The 18176-nt window shown below is 36.2% G+C and overlaps 1 protein-coding gene across 1 annotated transcript in view; it reads right to left on the bottom strand.

The window, feature by feature from the left end:
• Positions 1 to 4069: 4069 nt before the first annotated feature.
• Positions 4070 to 18176, bottom strand: part of C1H3orf52 (chromosome 1 C3orf52 homolog) — a 49158-nt gene continuing 35051 nt past the window's right edge. The window contains exons 4-6 of the mRNA XM_074214485.1: positions 15977 to 16047; positions 6440 to 6615; positions 4070 to 4447 (exon numbers count right to left, since the gene is read on the bottom strand). Of these exons, the coding sequence (XP_074070586.1) occupies positions 4446 to 4447; positions 6440 to 6615; positions 15977 to 16047 (249 nt within the window). The 3' untranslated portion in view covers positions 4070 to 4445. The remainder of the gene's footprint in view (positions 4448 to 6439; positions 6616 to 15976; positions 16048 to 18176) is intronic.

Here is an 18176-nt window from a genome sequence, read left to right as displayed (position 1 = left end):
GTGGTTACATGAATCAAACAAAGTCAACACATTGCTACTTCTTACTCACCTCTCTCTTCTAATTCGATGAGGTAAAAACTTCCATAACAAAACTCTTACCTGAGACCACAACATGAAACTATGTCTCTGCTGATATTTGGGACTGAGTTCTCTCTTTAATGTTTCAAGAGCCACAAGTAATACACTTTTCTAAAAGTTTCATTCTATTTACATTTTAGAGTTTTGAAGAGAAAGGGAATAATCCTACTTTTGATATTTGCTTCCTATGTGATTTTGGTCAAGTTTTTTAACCTCCCGGGACTTACTAGTCCCTTCTGTAAAATGAGAACTGACTTACATAAAACTTACAGATGTGAAGCCTAATTTTTACTAAATTTTAAATTACTATTGTAAATTTACTAATTTGCAAAAAATAAGACCTAATTCATTTATATAAATATATACAACCCCTTCTAGTCCTAGATCTGGGTTTTTGAGCATAATTATGAATGATTATTCTACTCAAGATCCAACTCTACTGCCTTGGCTAACTGATTTTAGGTTTTCAATATAAGCATTTACTTCCTGTGTGATTTTGGACAAGTTATTTAACCTCCCTGGGACTCCCTGGTCCCTTCTGTAAAATAAGAACTGACTTACATATAATTTACAGGTATGAAGACTAATTTTTGTTTATTGCATTACTGTCTAGAGAAAGCATAATACAGATTAAATTTGAGTGTATACTTTTTTTTTTGAAGAATTGGATGTTAAATATTTACCAACATATCACTAGTCATACCACAAAACAATAAATATTGATTGTGCTTAGAAATTTCTGTGCTTTGCTCTGAGGGCTTGCCAAGCCCTCTTTTTAGGGCTGCTTATTCACCTTGGTGTACAGCTGATTGCCAACTCTCTCCCCTGTGGCTCCCAGAAGTGTAGCATGTACAGCAGCCATATCCCAGTAAGCCATCTCAGCATGAGAGCTAAACCAGGCTGAAGGTAACCCATGGTCTTAAAATTTGTCTGTAAATTAGAGGGATGTCTACCTCAAGTACAAATGGAATGGACAGGTGAGAACAATTTGTTGATTAAAGTTGATTAAAGCAAGTGAATATGGAGCTCTTATGGCTCGACATTGAAGATACCAAGGTCATCCATTGTATCCCAGGGCAATTTTGTCTTGCACTGGACTTTGATGACTGAGAGTGAGACTCAGCCTCATTTAAATCCAGTTCATATGCAAATCAAGACATTACCCCATGATTCCCTTGGTTCTCTTCAAAAATGAAATACAAACAACTCATAGATAAAACTTTCATTTTTTTTAATTGGTGATGTTTAACAATTGGTGAAGTCTGGGGGGAGTGATGGTTTAAACAAGGAAAAATGCTTAGTATCATAAGATGGTAGAGAAAGGTACATGGGTGCAGAGAAAGTAATAACTTAGACAAGATCACACAGTTGTTGGTCAAAGAGGAACTAGAAGCTGGGTCTCCCAAAACACAATCCAATGTACTTTCCCCAGAAAGGTTTCAAGGCTAACCCTTGAGGAGTTAATTTTGGATAAGGAAAATCTCCTTAGGAGCCCCCCTAAACCACCTTCAAAATTAAAACTGTTTCATTCTATCAGCTGAAAATAGTCTTCTTATACAAATACATCAAAAATTAAAAAACAAAATATTACAAAATTAAAAAGTACAAGGGGCAGCTAGGTGGCGCAGTGGATAGAGCACTGGCCCTGGAGTCAGGAGTACCTGAGTTCAAATCAGACCTCAAACATTTAATAATTACCTAGCTGTGTGGTCTTGGGTAAGCCATTTAACCAAATGGCCTTGCAAAAAAAAAAAACACATAAAAAAATAAAAAGTACAAACTTTATTACTTAATAAATATGATAATAAGTAGTTGAAATTGGAAACAAGATAGCTTTTCAATTGGAAAACACATGATCCAGCAAACCATACAAGCTCTTTTCAGATATTTTTGCCTTATATTTGACAATTTCATTTTACCCTCAAAGTGCTACTTTCTTCTTTGCTTAAGATATCTGTTCTGTTCTCTACTTTCCAAAAGGTGGAGCAAAAAATGAAGCTGAGTTTAAATAACTTTCTCAAGGTCATAAATATATGCCATACTGGTTAGTCTTTGTTTGGCAGCATGCTAAATGTAAATAGCCCAGGATTTACCATTTCAAAAGTCAGCTCTCTTATTTGCTTCCAGTGTGAACTTGAGCAAGTTGTTTCTTCTGTGGGCCTCAGTTTTCTCATTACCAAAATGATGGGCTAGATAAGAATCATCTTTAAAGTTTTCCCCTCTAGCTATCCAATACACAGACCCTCTTGTGTTTTCCATTCTATACCTAAAAGTAACCATATGCTCACAAATAAATAAATAAATCTTTGTTTTAAATAAAATACAAAGGAGATAATCAAAGTCAAATCAAACAAGGGAACAAGTTTGGTCTAACATTCCCAAGTCTTGCCAGCTTGGGGTAAAACTCACTTTAAATGTCTCCATCGTGTTCAAGAAGAGATCACAGAGGGGCAGCTAGGTGGCACAGTGGATAGAGCACCTGCCCTGGAGTCAGGAGGATCTGAGTTCAAATGTGACCTCAGACACTTAGTAATTACCTAGCTGTGTGGCCTTGGGCAAGTCACTTAACCCCAATGCCTTGCAGAAAAGAAAAAAAAAGACAATCGAGACCAGGACTCCTTCACTTTTCAATAACGAAACATTTCTTTGTGGAAAACACCAAAGGAATCTCCTCCACAGCATAAAATCAGTTTAAGACTGGAGATCCTACTTCAGTGATTACCAGCAGATGGTGCTGCTGAGTTACAGGCCGATAAGCTTATAAAGTGAATCCAGTGCAATGAGAGAATGGCTTCTTTTTGACTAGCACATCAGTTTACTTCTTCAAGACAGTGCCAAAATCTCAGTATTTGGAGTTACTGAGTAATCAATCATATGACTGATTGTTTATTTGTGATCGATTATCCTTCAATGAACAATCTTGATCTTATTTATCAAATGCTTTGCCCATTTTCCCAAAAATAGCCTATCTGATACTCACCACAACTCAATGTTGTTATTGTTATTTCAGTTGTGTCAGACTCTTTGTGATCCATTTGGGCTTTTCATGGCAAAGATACTGGAGTGTTTTACAGATGAAGAAACTGAGGCAAATAGGGTTAAGTGACTTGCCCACAGCTAGTAAGTGTCTGAGACCAGATTTGAATTTAGGAAGATTAGTTCCTGACTCTAGGCTCAATGGTCTATTCACTATACCATCTAGCTTTTCCTAGTGGATCTCTGTCTACTTATCAAAGTGCTAGAAAATTAGAAGGAACCCCCCCAAAAATTCAAAAACAGTAATGTTTTATCCATGATTAAAATAGTTTTTTAATTTAATAATGAGTCCTAGTTCTCAAATTTTTGTTATATATATATCTGCCTCTTCTCCCAAACTGGAATTTTCTTGGCAAAGATACTAAAATTAATTTGCCATTTTCTTCTCCAGAAATATATAGGAGAAAAGTGAGGCAGGCAGGATGAAATGACTTGCCCAAGGTCACACAGCTAGGAAGTTTCTGAGACCAAATTTGAACTCAGAATCTTCCTGACTCTAGGTTTGGTATCCATTGTATCACTTAGGCTGCCTTCAATTCCCAACAGGGTAACCTATATACAAGAACCAATGTATTGTCATATAATAGCAAAAGAAGGCTACATTACAGAATAAACACAAGGTTCCATAAATTAACGTGGTAAGCAGTGTACTAGGGCCTCCTACTGTCATATATGTGATCATCCTTGGTACACTGCATTACCCCAAAGTAAAGTGCTAGGAGGTAGATCAAATTGTACCATCTGCTGTTCAGAAACACATAGAAGTGATTTATTCAATTCTTTCCTTCACCACTGGGAAATTTCAAGTCTTTTTTCCCCCTCATCAGGGTTCTATGAGCCACTAGTCTCCCACATTAACCAAGCTACCAATTACCTAAAAAAGCTGTTTCAAATAACAATTGAAAATGCAGCTGTCACATAATAGGGAGGAAAAAATAGGCACAAGAAATGTGCCTGTTTGGTAAGGCCACTGAATCCCCTCCCAAGAGATTCCTTCCACTCCCATCTGCCTTCGAAAGCTTATGCAGCTGGGGTTATTCTGCACAGTGTCCTGACTGGCTGTAGGAAATGATGATTTCTTTATACTCCATGTAATGAAGAGGGTATCTCTGTGCTGAAACTGCCCCCACAGCAGGAAGAGTCATGAACCAGTGCTGCTCCACTATGGCAGAATAAGGATTCCAAAGGACATCTGAGTCTCTAGTTAATGCAGTCTTCAGAATGATGGTGTTAGATTTCTGTCTCTGATATGAAATGAGTTTTTCTCTTTCCAGAAAAGTACAAGATACTAGAAGACTGACCTTCAGAAACCTTCAGAAACCTCCATTTCACTCTAGAAAAGAAAAGAAAAAAGAAAAAGTTCTGTTATTAGAATTCCATTATTATTTTTAAAAGGAGTACACTTTTAAAAAAAGGTATTTTTATTTTTTTATTTACTCAGTTTTTCCTATTCTGAACTCCTGAACAAAAATCAAAAGTTTCTTCTCCATTCCACATATACGCACCTCTAATATGCTGGGTATCCCAGAAATTTCAATGCAATTTGAAGCTTTTTTTAAAGACAGAAAATTGCACTAAGACTTTTGGGACACACACACACACACACACACACACACACACACACACACACACATAACTTTGCTAAGTAATGTTACTAAGAAACTAAGGACTAGCTCAAGGTCACAGGGTTCAATAATCATAGAGCAAAGTCTCCATCCCTTTGTCTCCTAGATTCTTGCACTCAGCTTTTAACAAGTTTCCAAGAAACTCTATTAACTTAAAGAATTGTCTAGGAGGGGCAGCTGAGTGGTGCAGTGGATAGAGTACCAGCCCTGGAGTCAGGAGGACCTGAGTTCAAACCTGACTCAGACAGAATTACCTAGATGTGTGACCTTAGGCAAGTCCCTTAACCCCACCACCTTAAATAAATAAAATTGAAAACAAAAAAAGAATTGTCTGGGAGAGAAAGTTTTGTGTTTATGATCAATCATCCTGATTGTTCACAGATTTAAGGTTGTGTCAGTGTTTGAAGTACTGAAGAGTAAATTAAATTATACTGGTGCTGACTTAATCTGAACCAGCTAGATTCTAATGGTCTAGCTGTGTGCAGTAGTTTAATTTAGAGCACAAATAAAATAAATTTTTGCAATGATTTGAAGACATGTCCACTTGAATGTCCTAAATAGCACCTCAGAGATGACTTGCCCAAATCTGAATTCTTCACCCTCTTTAGAAAATTAAAGATCTAACCCTCACTCTGACATTTGTATTTAAAATACTACCATCTCTGCAGGCTCATAGCTTTTCATTTCTTCCTCCTTCAATGCTACACATCTAATCTTTGACAAATCTTGAATATTCTGTCACTAAAATATTTCCTACAGCTGTCCCTTTTTGCAGCCAAGTCTAGTTCAGGTTCTCCTTTCTTCATATCTTATTTGTTGTTCAGTCATTTTTCAGGGATCTCATTTGGAATTTTCTTGGCAAAAATTCAGAGTGGTCTACCATTTCCTTCACCATCTCATTACAGATAAGACAAAATTAAATTTCTTGCCCAAGGTCACACAGTTAATGTCTGAGATCAGATACGAATTTAGGAAGATGAATTTTACTCCAAGCCCAACACTCTATCCACTGAAACTCCTAGCTGCCCATTTTCAAATATAGATTCATATATTCATTTCTAGATTCTATTACCATAACTTCCTACTTTGCTTTCCTGCCTCTAGTTTCTCGTTTTTTCCAATCTATTCTTCCTACTGTTTGCCTTAAAATATTATTGATTAGTGGATAGAGCACCAGCCCTGGAGTCAGGAGTTCAAATTCCACCTCAGACATTTAATAATTGCCTACCTGTATGACCTTGGGCAAGTCACTTAACCTTATTGCCTTGCCAAAAAACAAAAAGCAAAAATAAAAAAAGGAAAGTTGCTGGTGATATTAAGTCATGGACATTACTGTCACTATGAATGTCTTAGAATATAGAACCAGTTGAATTGGGAATGGAATTCGGATATGTGTGAGATGGTTAGGTAGTCTAGTGTCTAAATCACTGGTCAGGAAGGACCCAAGATCAAAAAGTTACTAGCTGAGTGACCTGGGAAAGTCACTTAACCTCTGCTTGCTTCAGTTATTTCATCTGTGAAATGAGGATAATGACTGCATCTATCCCCTATGGGTTGTAAGGATAAAATGGGATCTTGGTAAAATTCTTTGCAAATCTTAAAGCACTACATAAATGCTAATTATTACTATTATTAATGTTTAGGCTCAGCGTCCATGTGTTTTCTTTATATTTTCCCACATCTATACCTACTATACTTACAGGAGATTGTGAGAGAAGCTGGATCAATCCCCAGAGTTTTACACCTTGAGTCACTCTGATCATGAAAATGCTGACGTAAAATGCCCAGCACTAACTCCTCGCTCATCATGTACTTCATAAAGTTGTCCTCCAATGGAACTGCAAAGTGAAGCTGGTATGCCACAGTGGAATTGTCACTAATGAACAACAATTCAAATACATAGACAGTAAACACACAAAGAACACAACTGGGCAATAGGATCACTTTGAATTTTTCTTATTATTTCTTCTTTGTAAATTGCTTTAAAGTTTAAAAAAAAGTGCTTTATAAACATAATGTCACTAGACTCCTCACCCCCAATAAATCTTGTGAGATATGGAATACTGTTATGAATTTCCCCATTTTAAAGATGGGGAAACTGAGGCTTGAGGAATGAGTGACATCCTCATGATTATACAAACTGGAAATCTGTCTTTAGAATACAGGTTTCTCCTGACTCAAAAGTCACTTCACTACCCCATGATGCCTTCTCAGTAGCATGTATATATGGGAAAGGAGCTGTCAAAAATGCCTTTTCTTGAGAAGAAATTATATTCATTAGTACTGTACTATTTATACTCCATCTCTACCATAGTTGGGATGGAATAAAGATGAAGAGACCTACCTTATAACTCTACAAGTAAAATATATTGAGAGGAATTATTATACTATTAAAAACTAATTATTAATTTGTAATCCAGGCTTTTCACCTTCTATTTCCTCCTTAAAGTTAATTTCTGATTAAAGTCAGCATATGAAAGCCTGATTGATGAGATTATTCTTAAACAGCAAAGAATATGTTCTTCAATCTTGGGCAGGACCCACCTAATTTAAGAGATCTAATTTCTGTTTTTACTCTGAGGGAAGGGACTTTTGTCTTTGGTTTTCTCTCTCTGGTGACCCTCTAATTTATAAAGGAGAAATCTAACCAAAGGGGTCCAGATGGAGATGACCTTCCCCTCCCCAGATTACTGGAGGTAGCTGAGTCTCATCATCAAGTCTCCTTCATAGCAGGAGGGACTGAAGGCTTTTAGCCCACCTCCTCATTAAATGTCCATCAATCAAGATTGATTTTCACTTGTCAAGAGAATTCCCTTTCAGAAGGGATTTAAAGCATCTCAGAATCTTTCTTGGCGTCTCTGGTCATCAGAGGAAACCATCAATTTATTAACTGGCAGCTGGTTAAAATGGTTAATAATTACCCAGAAACTCTGTATCTCAGAGTTTTTATTCATCTCAATATCATCTATACATATAATTAGCTACAATACTCCCCAAAACAAATCTCTTTTTCTCCATTTTTTTTTGTTTTTTTGTTTGTTTTTAATTTAAATTTATTTTTATTAAAGATATTATTTGAGTTTTACATTTTTCTCTTTTTTCCATTTTTAATGTACCTTTATAACAAAAATTTTTTAAATTTATTTTTAGCATTAATTAAAAAAATTTAAATTCAATCTCTCTCTCTCTCTCTGGGTGCTCCCCAAGTAATATGATATCAATTCTACATGTTAATTTAATGTACCTTTAAACCTGATTCAAAGTTATCAAACATAAGTGTTTTGGAGGCAGGGTGTACTATATGAGTTGATCCAGACTAAACTGGGTCTGTATCACCATAGGCTAATTCCTCCCTCTCCTCTGACAGATGAGGAAAGGGAGAAGGATGTCCTCCAGAGGAACTGTGCACTCTAAATTCAAAATCATATGCTAGCATTTAACATACTGAGTAGTTTGTTTCAAAATAAAGAACTCCTTGCCAGTGTAGTAATAATAGACTCCTCTAGGCTTTCATATGATTCAGACTGGAGGCAAACAGATCACCAGTGGGAAGGCCTCTGAATTTGGAATCAAAGGATCTGGAGGTTTAACTCCCAGTTCTGCTATTTACCTACCTATGTGATGTCTTAAACCATACTTCATTTCAACTTTGTAAATGTTGGCCACATACCTGGAGTTAAGTATCTCAACCTTTAGTCAATTTATTTCTCTTTACTTTAAAATAAGGATACATATATGCATGTTTTCTAAGAGATACTGTGGGGATGAGTTAATTAATGGTTTGAGAGCCTAGTTAAATGTAGCCTAAATATTTAACCCTAGCTGCAAATCCTATCTTGATCCATTGGTTCAAGGTGATTCAAGGAATATCAGCAATAACAACTAAGAAAAGTACAGATGCTCTCACTTGGTAGTATCCTGTCAATGCAATATCCTGTAGAAATACAAGCAGTATTTAAATTCCTGTAAGGCATCGAGATTTAAAATGAATAGGTAAATGGCATCCTCTAGTGGTCACATTCCCATTGATCTTTTACAATCAAAGAAGGGTAAACTAAATGACAACACAGAATCACAGAGCTTTAAGTAAATGATCCTCTTGCTTTTTTTGTTGGAAGAGTTCAAAGAAGAAAACCTTTCTTTGCATTCCTACTATATATTTGATTATTTTTTATTGACTCAAAAGCTTCTTTGTACTTTCTCATCAGTTGCTTCCAAGCTTTGAACTTTGGAATCCAGTCATCTGAGTTTCACATCTCATGAAGCCTCTTCCTTCTTCTAATTATTTTTTAATAATAGTCAACACTTTAAGAGGAGCTACAAGGAAAAAATCATTCTTGCCACATTTACCTCAAGGGCTGTCTGGAGGATCAGATGCAATAATAGTTGTGACATGATAAAATAATAAAGACAGGGGAGCCAATGATACTGTTCTTTTTGTTGGGGGCTTGACCAGCTGGGAGATTCTTGTGGGCCATGGAGTGGCCAATTAACTGGAGAGGTGTGAGTAAGAGGCAGCTCTAGCCAGTCTGTTCAAACTCCCCTCCCCCCCTATCCTTACCATCTTATTCCTCCCAGTTGACAATGAATTTCCTACTGGAAGAGACTGGCACAATCAGAAAAGGTCCTTTTCTTTCCCTTGACCCAATTTCTTCAACTGGCCTTAGAATTGAACTTTCACTCACCAATGGCACAGGCTAAGTTATGAATAGGATTGGGCACTAAGGAAAGCAATCACAAAGAAAGACCATGCAGAAGCAAAGGAGAGGAATAGCTGGGAGGGGCAGGGAATCTACTGCCTGGACATATTTCAAATTCCCCTGAGCCCTAGGGTAGAGCTTCAGGAGGACAGGGCTTCCCAGAGAAGATAGAGGTTTGTACAGCAATGGTGATACAGGATCGGAGAGCAGAGGTTTAAAGCTATAAGGGATCATTTAGTACAACACTCTCATTTTACAGATTAAGAACTAAGTCCAAGTGAGGCTACATGATTGGCCCAAAGTCAAATGGGTGTGTGTAAGTAAGTAAGCGAATCAACAAATATTTATCAATAATAAGACCAGCACTGAGGTAAACACTGGAGACTCTAAGAAAGGCAAAAAAAGAATCTTTATATGTAAACAACTTTGTAAAAACAAGATTCTATATTGAATTAATTGGAAATAGTCTCAGAAGAAAAGTCCAAAGTTTTAGGAGGATGGGGAAAAGTTTCTTTCAGAAAGCAGGATTTTAGCTGAGACTTGAGGGAAGTCAAGGAAAACTGGAAGGCAGAGATGAAGAGGAAAGAGCATTCTAGGCAAGGGATAGGCGGAGGTGGGAATGGAGGAGCATTGCAAAGACCCAGACCTGGGAGGAACAGCAGAGAAGCCAGAGTCACTGGTTCACCTACACAAAGAGGTTTGGGAGGTCTGGACAAGAAGGAGGTCAAGTTATGAAGGATTTTCAAATTTTAGTAGAGGATTTTATATTTGATTTTGGAGATAATAGAGAGCCATGGAAGTTTACTGAATGGGAAGTGAGTGATGTAGTTAAATCTGTGTTTTAGGAAGATCAACCTGATGGCTGAGTAGAAGTTGGTCTGGAATGGGGAGAAACTTGAAGCAGGGTGATCAACTAGCAGGCTATGGTTATAGTGAAGGTGTGAGGTGAGGCTATGGTTATAGTGAAGGTGTGAGGTGATGAGGATCTGCACCAGAGTTGTAGCAGTGCCAGAGAAGAGAAAGGAGTGTTTGTGAGAGATGTTACTAGAAAGTAGCAAAGGTGGGATTTGAACACAGATCCCTTGATTCCAAACTCAGTCCATTTTTGATTATGTTGCACTGCCTCTAAAGAAAACAAAACTTATTTTCAAGGAAATTATATTCTGTTATTGTTCATTTCAGTTGTATCTGACTCTTCATGATCTTTGCAAAGACACTGGAGTGGTTTGTCATTTCCTTCTCCAACTCATTTTATCCATAAGGCAAACAAGGATAATGACTTACCCAGGGTGACACAGCTATTAAGTGACTGAGGTTAGATTTAAACTCAGGAAGATAAATCTTCCTGATTTCAGGTCTGTTACTCTATCTACTGTGCCAACTAGCTTCCCATATGTTCTAAAGGAGTATAGAACATTTGTCTGTATAAACATTTATGTATATGTATGTATGTATGTACAATATCTATGTATATATCACACATGTAAACCTATGAAAATATAATGAAATATTCAAATATTTACTCTTATTGATTTGAATGTTCCCTTGAATGATGCAAAACACCACTCATCCTTTCTACCCTCTCCTATGTGTCTCTTCTCCATGTCTTCCCATAGAAACTATCCAACAAACTGGAGATCTTCCTTACTTTCTCCTGACAATAAAAAAAGATGTGGGGAGCACTCTGAAGGTTCATCCCTTATTCTTCATGCAATGACCAGTCCAACTTTTTCTCGATGAGAACTTTTACCCCTATCCTTTTTCAAGGTTCTTCCTTGGTTATATGTTGTAGTCTATTTACACACATTAAACACCTTTCCATCATTCTCTCTATGATATTATTCTAATTAATTAATTCTAATTAATTCCTCAGAGACTTTTGCATTCCTTTGTTCTTTTGCCATGTAGCAACTCTGATAGATTGATGTTGTTAGAAACTGCCTGAAGAAAGCTATCACAAAACAAGACTTTCAACCATGAATAGTGGTACTGATATTAAAAATTACAGGTACTTGTTCTCATAGGATGCTTGACTTCAAGTTTCTTATCTAAAACATGTAATATAAGCTGATTAAACAGACACCCTAGCCACTCAAAAGAAGTAGGAGAGACCTCAAAAAAATATTAGAAATCGGGGCAGCTAGGTGGCGCAGTGGATAGAGCACCAGCCCTGGAGTCAGGAATACTTGAGTTCAAATCCGGCCTCAGACACTTAATAATTACCTAGCTGTGTGGCCTTGGCCAAGCCTAGCAAAAAGAAACAAAAAACAAAAAAAAACCTAAAAAAAATTAGAAATTTCTAGAAGCAGAGGTGAAAAAGAAATGCATTTTGGGTTTAGAGAACAGTATTTCTGGAGGGTGGCTAGGTGGTGCAGTGGATAGAGCATTGGCCTTGGAGTCAGGAGTACACTTAATAATTACCTAGCCATGTGGCCTTGGGCAAGCCACTTAACCCCATTGCCTTGAAAAATCTAAAAAAACCCCAGTATTTCCAAAGGTATGGAATCAGGAGATATACTGACATCAATAAGGAATGGAAAGAAAGATAGTCTGGTTGGACTAAAGACTGCATTAACGAGAATGGTGTTCAAGTCTGGAAATATAACTTGGAGCCAGCACAAAGAGCCCCAACCATGAAGCAAGAGGACTACCCTATCTCCTAATACCTCTGTGGGGTTAGGCAAGCCATTCAAACTCTCCAGGTCTCAATTTTCTTGTGTCCAAAAGGAATAAGAAGAGATAATTTCCAAATTTCTAAAATTCCAAACCTACAATTTAATATGTATTTCATCCTAGAGATATGTTCACAATGGGGAACATTAAAGGATAGGGAAACTATTTGCTTCTAAGTGTTTCTCATGCCAGGGAAAGTACTAATACCTCTTCAATGATACACCAGTCATTTGCCATTTCTTGTTGGATAAGAGAATGTCACAGAACAAGAAACCATCATCCTACCAGTGTTGTAAGCCTTTAAGACATGGAATGCAACTAACATTGAAAGAATTGAAAAATGAATATCATCTATACATAGAGTAATGGAATAGGGTAAAGAGGTTATGAACTAAAATATATGATCTATAAGGAACTTTGAAGAACATGAATAAATGATATCATCAGTAAAAGGTGTGGTAGGAAGAATGAGCAAGCCATGACAATTGGACAGCCCAAGTGTTCCATGAACATCCTCATGATGTCAAAAAGTCTCCAGCATATTGGAATGACCCCTAGGTGGAAAAGTTATTATAGGTCATGGACAAGGGTTACAAAGATTGAACAGATATGGCTTTGGGTTTAACCACTGGTGAAAATATTTCAATAGATGTTGAGAAGATAAAACCTACTTGACTATTTGACTTAGTGCAAATGAATTTACAAAAAATAAAAGTTTAACTTCCTTCTCTTTGGATAGTGAAGGTACCATTTGGGGGGTAATGAATTTTTTTCTCTGTTGCTTTTTCTATTAATAGTCAAAAAAGTTTTCTTAACCAAAATGCATAAAATTCTCTAATTCTTTTCTCCAACTCTAGTTCAGCTTTTCTTCACATGTACTTTAGGAATTACATGGAGAATCTACCATATCTCCTATTCTGTTTTGTTCAGCACAATCCTCAATTATCATCCAAACCCCAGACAAAAAGAGAGCTATGGTCAATGAATATCTGTGAAGTTAAGTGAGACAGCTCTCTCAATTTTTTCATAAGAAAAGATATAGGCACATCTACGCTAGGTTTAAAATCTTAACTCCTCTACTTACCTCCAATGTGACCTTGGACAAATCATTTAACCTTATATGGTCCTTTCCAATTCTGGAGACCACACTAATTTCTATGAAACATTTTATGGTGCTAGAAAATCAGGATAAAATTATCCTTAGAAAAATAAGCACCTTGGATTAATGATACTGTGATGCCTACTACCTCCCAGCCAACATTTTGATATAGGTGTTACCTGATTCAAAAAGAACAACAACCCTTAGAGGGGGATTCCCCTGGGGGGGGGGGGATATAGAAGATATGATAAAAGGGCAGCATTTCAGGTTCAAAAGTTAAATGACTTGCTTGTGTTGAACTGCAAATAAATGTAGGAAGTGAAATTTGAACTCAGGCCTTCTTGATTCTTAAGTCAATTCTCTTTGAAGCAGTCTTTTCTGCAGTTATCACTTGTGTACATTCCTCTACCTAACACTAGACTAGAAGGTCCTGGAGAACAAGGACTAGGTTATTTATTATCCATAAAACCCTAGCAACAAGCAAAGCGATTTTCAGACATAGTAAGTGCTGAAAAAAATGTTAGTGCATGTTTTTGGTTCTTTTTTTTTAAAAGAAATTCTACTTATAACAATTCTGTCCATCTCCAGAGGGGAAAAACTGATGAGATCAGAATGCAGAATGAAGCATTCTGGTTTCTGTTTTTTTTTTACTTTATTTTTCTTGTTTTTTTGCCTATATTTGTTCACAACATGACTAAAATGTAACTATGTCTTGTATAAATGTGTGTGTATATATATGTGTATATATATATATATATATGTATATATATATATATACATATATATATACATATATATATATATATATATATATATATATATATATATATATATATATATATAGGCTTTATCAAATTGCTTGCAATCCCAAAGAAGGAAGAGAGGAGAGAGGTTGAGAGGGAATTTGGAACTCAAAATTGTGAAAAAAAAAATGAAGGTTAAATATTGTTTTTAACATTTTAATTTTAATTAGAAATTTAATTTTAATTAGAAAAAGTAAAATATTAAAATTAAAAAAGAAATTCCACTTAAAGGAGAAGTAATAAAATATTACCCCAAGGTGATAGGAAATAAACTGAAATTGGGATAAAAAAATTAAGATGAAACAAAAATTGCCAAGCCCCCCACCATATATCAAAACATTAAGGGGTGTTTTAAAAAAATTATTTCATTTGCTCTTCATGATAACCATGGGAAGTAGGTGCTATTAATACCCACAGTATTTTACAATTGAGGAACTGAGTCAAACAGGACCACATAGTTAGCAAATAGCTGTGGTCAGCTCTGTACTTAAGTCTTCCTGACTTCAGACTCAGAACTCTTAACTAAATTGCTACCTAGTTGTCTCTTAAACATGTATATATGTATGTATCTATTTATTTTTCTATCTTAATGGCAATCTTTTACCCTGTGAGGTAATATGGAAATGGGGAGGGGGCTATAGCCTGACAAAATGCAGAGATATTTTATGCTTAAGTGCTTCAGATCACATTTAGCTTCCTTAATGGTCCAATCTTGTTCTTCTAAAGTCCCTAGCAAAGTCTAGCAAAATGACAATAGTAACAACATTTCTGTAGTATTCAAAGATTTACAAAGGGTTTTTTTCATGACCACCTTGTGAAGTATAGATGAGGAAACTGAAGTACAGGGAGATGACAATTAATGTGTATCAGGGTCATGTTTTGAATCTAGGTCTCTCCTTGGGAATATCATATTACCTCATTGCAATTGCTCATTTTGCCCATTTGGATTAGATTCTCAAAAAGATCCTTTCCTGCCTTAAAAATCTTCTTTTCTTTTCTCCTCTGTCTTCATTTGTCATACCTTAGAGAAGTTCATGAATAGAGATTACTGAAATATTTGGAAACTAGTTCTTCCGCTATTAAATATTTGGGGGTCTTCATTAGTCCTCCAGGAAAATGGAAAGTCATGCCTATCATTTCATGTAGGTCCCAGGGAAGTTGAACAGAGTAGGTAAAAAAAATGTCTCGGGGCAGCTAGATGGTACAGTGGATAGAGCACTGGCCCTGAAGTCAGGAGGACCTGAGTTCAAATCCGGTCTCAAATATTAATAATTACCTAGTGACTTGGGCAAGTCACTTAACCCCATTGCCTTGCAAAAAACAATAAAAAAAGTCTGAGTTCCTCAAAAATACTTAAAATCACCAGAATTAAATCATTTATATTATACTGACTCCCCCAGTGGTGTTACTAGTTCTGCCCTTCATAAGCACTTATCTCCATTAAAGTCGAGTGATGAATCATTGTTCACAGCCTTTACCAGATCACATTTCCAAAACACCTGAAATCACATCAGTTTTGGATTGCAAGGGACTTCATAGTCTACCTTCCTGCCAAAAGACATTTTAGATAAGCTAAAAGCTATCTCATATTTTTAAATTTCCTGGGAAAAAAACTCAAGAATTTCCTTCACAAAACTTTCCTTTGGTTGAACTTTGAGGAAACATACACAACGATGCTATGGGGTAGAGGAAATAGGAACTAGATCCATGACTTTCATTTGCATAGGGAACTTCTAGATTTGGAACTCCTACCCATGATGGTCTTTGAATTCTTCATACCTAAATAAAATGCCTGAGGCTCTAAAAGGTTAGTCAAATGACTTTGTCTAAGTGACCGATATGTGTCAAAGAAAGATGGGTCTTCCTGACTCTAAGGTGAGATCTCAATCTACTATGCCACCATGCCTTTACAAGAAAGTCATTATGAGGCCCAAATTTCTAAAGACAGTTCCACATTTTTACCTGGAGTCAGCTACTTCAACTGAAGCAAAGTATCGGCTCAGAGCTGGAGATGTATTGTATAATTTTGTGAGCTGTGGAGAAAAGAGAAAGGATAGATTATTTCTTCATCCTAAAATGCAACCTATTTCTTCCCAAAGATATTCTACTTTGGTCATGTAACAATATATTAGTTTATAAGTTAAGTGATACAGAGTACAGAATAAAGGATCTGGGGGTCAAGAAGACTCAAATTCAACTCCAATCTCAGCCACTTATTAGCTATTTGACCCTGGGTGAGTCATTTAACCTTTTTTTCCTTCATTAGCTTGCTCACCTAAGCACCACACAAATGCATTACTATTATTTTTGTTATGATTATCACTATTGTTGTTATTAATAATGTATTGGGTCAGAGAAAAAAGACACATGTAACTCAAAAGAAATTTTTTTAAAAAATAATTTCATTTTCTGCTGACATCAAATAACCAAAATGATATACTTTATAAAACACAACAGCATCTTATCTGCTAATTTTTTATTAAAATTTATATTATTATTATTCCATGACCACAGGAAAAATAAAAAGTCCCAAAAGGCAGTGATACAGCTAACAAACAGACTTTAATAGAATTTGAAACTGTTTCTTTGGGATAAGAAAAGGAGACAAGTCTTTTGATCAAGAAATATTATTCATTCTATTAGAAAAATTCCCTAAAATTTGAAGGAAAGGAGCTACATTAATTTTAGTTCTATCTCTTTAGCATCACAGTATTTTGAGATCACTACTTTTAAAAAATGAATAGATTATTTACCAATACATGTTGCCAGAACATTCATTTACATTATATTTGGTCTAAATTCACACTTAAGGCCTTTCTGTAGTTCCTGAATCCAACCTAAGTGTTTCTTTAAGCCCTGCACTAACTCCATGACTGTCCCCAAATTTCTCCTGAATAGCTTCTGCCTGACAGTCAAACTCTGGGAACAATCATGGAAAGATCACCTTATGTTCATCTGGCTATCTAAAATACTTTCCTAAATATGCCTCTCTTTTCTCCATGGGGGACCCGGTGAACTCCCAGACTTGCCCCAGTCTGTATCCACATGTTGGAACTTTTTCTGAATTCATCTTCCTAGTATCCATAGATGTGCCTGTGGTTGAGATGGGGATACCTGGATGGGAATCGGCTTTATCACTACATACCATAAACTCTATTCTTCCATGAGAGCATTGAAGAAGAACCTATTGGGGTGACAGAGCCTTGAGAGAAGAATCTACATTAAATGCTATCCACAGCCCAATACAGAATATCATAGGACATTCCACTAACTCCCCAAAACAAGAGATTATCACAATATTTGGAGTTAAGCTTCTCTTTGCCATATGTATAGATGAAATCCTAGCATATTGGTGTCTTAGAGGGGAGCTGTTGATAAACAGACAAATGAGATAAGGGTAAGAATGAGACAGATGAGTCGGCCTTTACTCTTGTCAGAAGTGACTCAGAGGAAATAACATACATGCTCAATTGGGTATAGAAACCTGTCTTACCCTAGAGAAAATAGGAGGAACAGGGTGAAAGGAGAGAGAGAGGATAGAATAAGTGGGGGTTGAGAATAGAGGGAAATACAGCTAGCAATAGCAACTGTGGGAAAAAAATATTGAAGCAATTTCTCTGATAGACTTATAATAAAGAATTCTATCCAGCCCAAAGAAAGAGATAGTGGTGTCTGAATAAAGATGGAAGCACACTTTTCCCCCCTCACTTTATTTTTCTTGAGATTTCTCTTTGTGTGTGTGTGTGGGGGGGGGATTATATTTATTTTTACAACATGACTATTGTGATAATGTATTTCATGGCTACACACTTTTAACCCACACCAAGTAACTTTCTCAATGGTGGGAGTGGGGTGGGATGAAGGGAGAGAATTTGGAACTCAAGGTTTTGGAAGTAAATGTTGAAACACATGAAAAAAAATAATTAAAATGACAATTTAAAAAATCAATGAGAAAAGATTCTTTTACATGTCTATTTTTTTTAACAGATCAGATCTAAGAGAGGGAAATGTTTCTTTGTGGCCCAAAGCAGATGTCCAAGTGAAATTTAGAAAATCATGGCTCCTCAGAATTAACTTTTTTCCTCTTTCTAATTCTCTTTTCTCTTTCCTCTGTTTGTCATCTTTCTCTTTTCTCTCGTTCTGTCACCTGAGATTGTAGGGG

Source organism: Macrotis lagotis, chromosome 1 (assembly GCF_037893015.1).
Source record: "Macrotis lagotis isolate mMagLag1 chromosome 1, bilby.v1.9.chrom.fasta, whole genome shotgun sequence".
In the NCBI taxonomy this organism is placed as follows: domain Eukaryota; kingdom Metazoa; phylum Chordata; class Mammalia; order Peramelemorphia; family Peramelidae; genus Macrotis; species Macrotis lagotis.
This window is presented reverse-complemented; position numbering and strand designations above follow the sequence as displayed.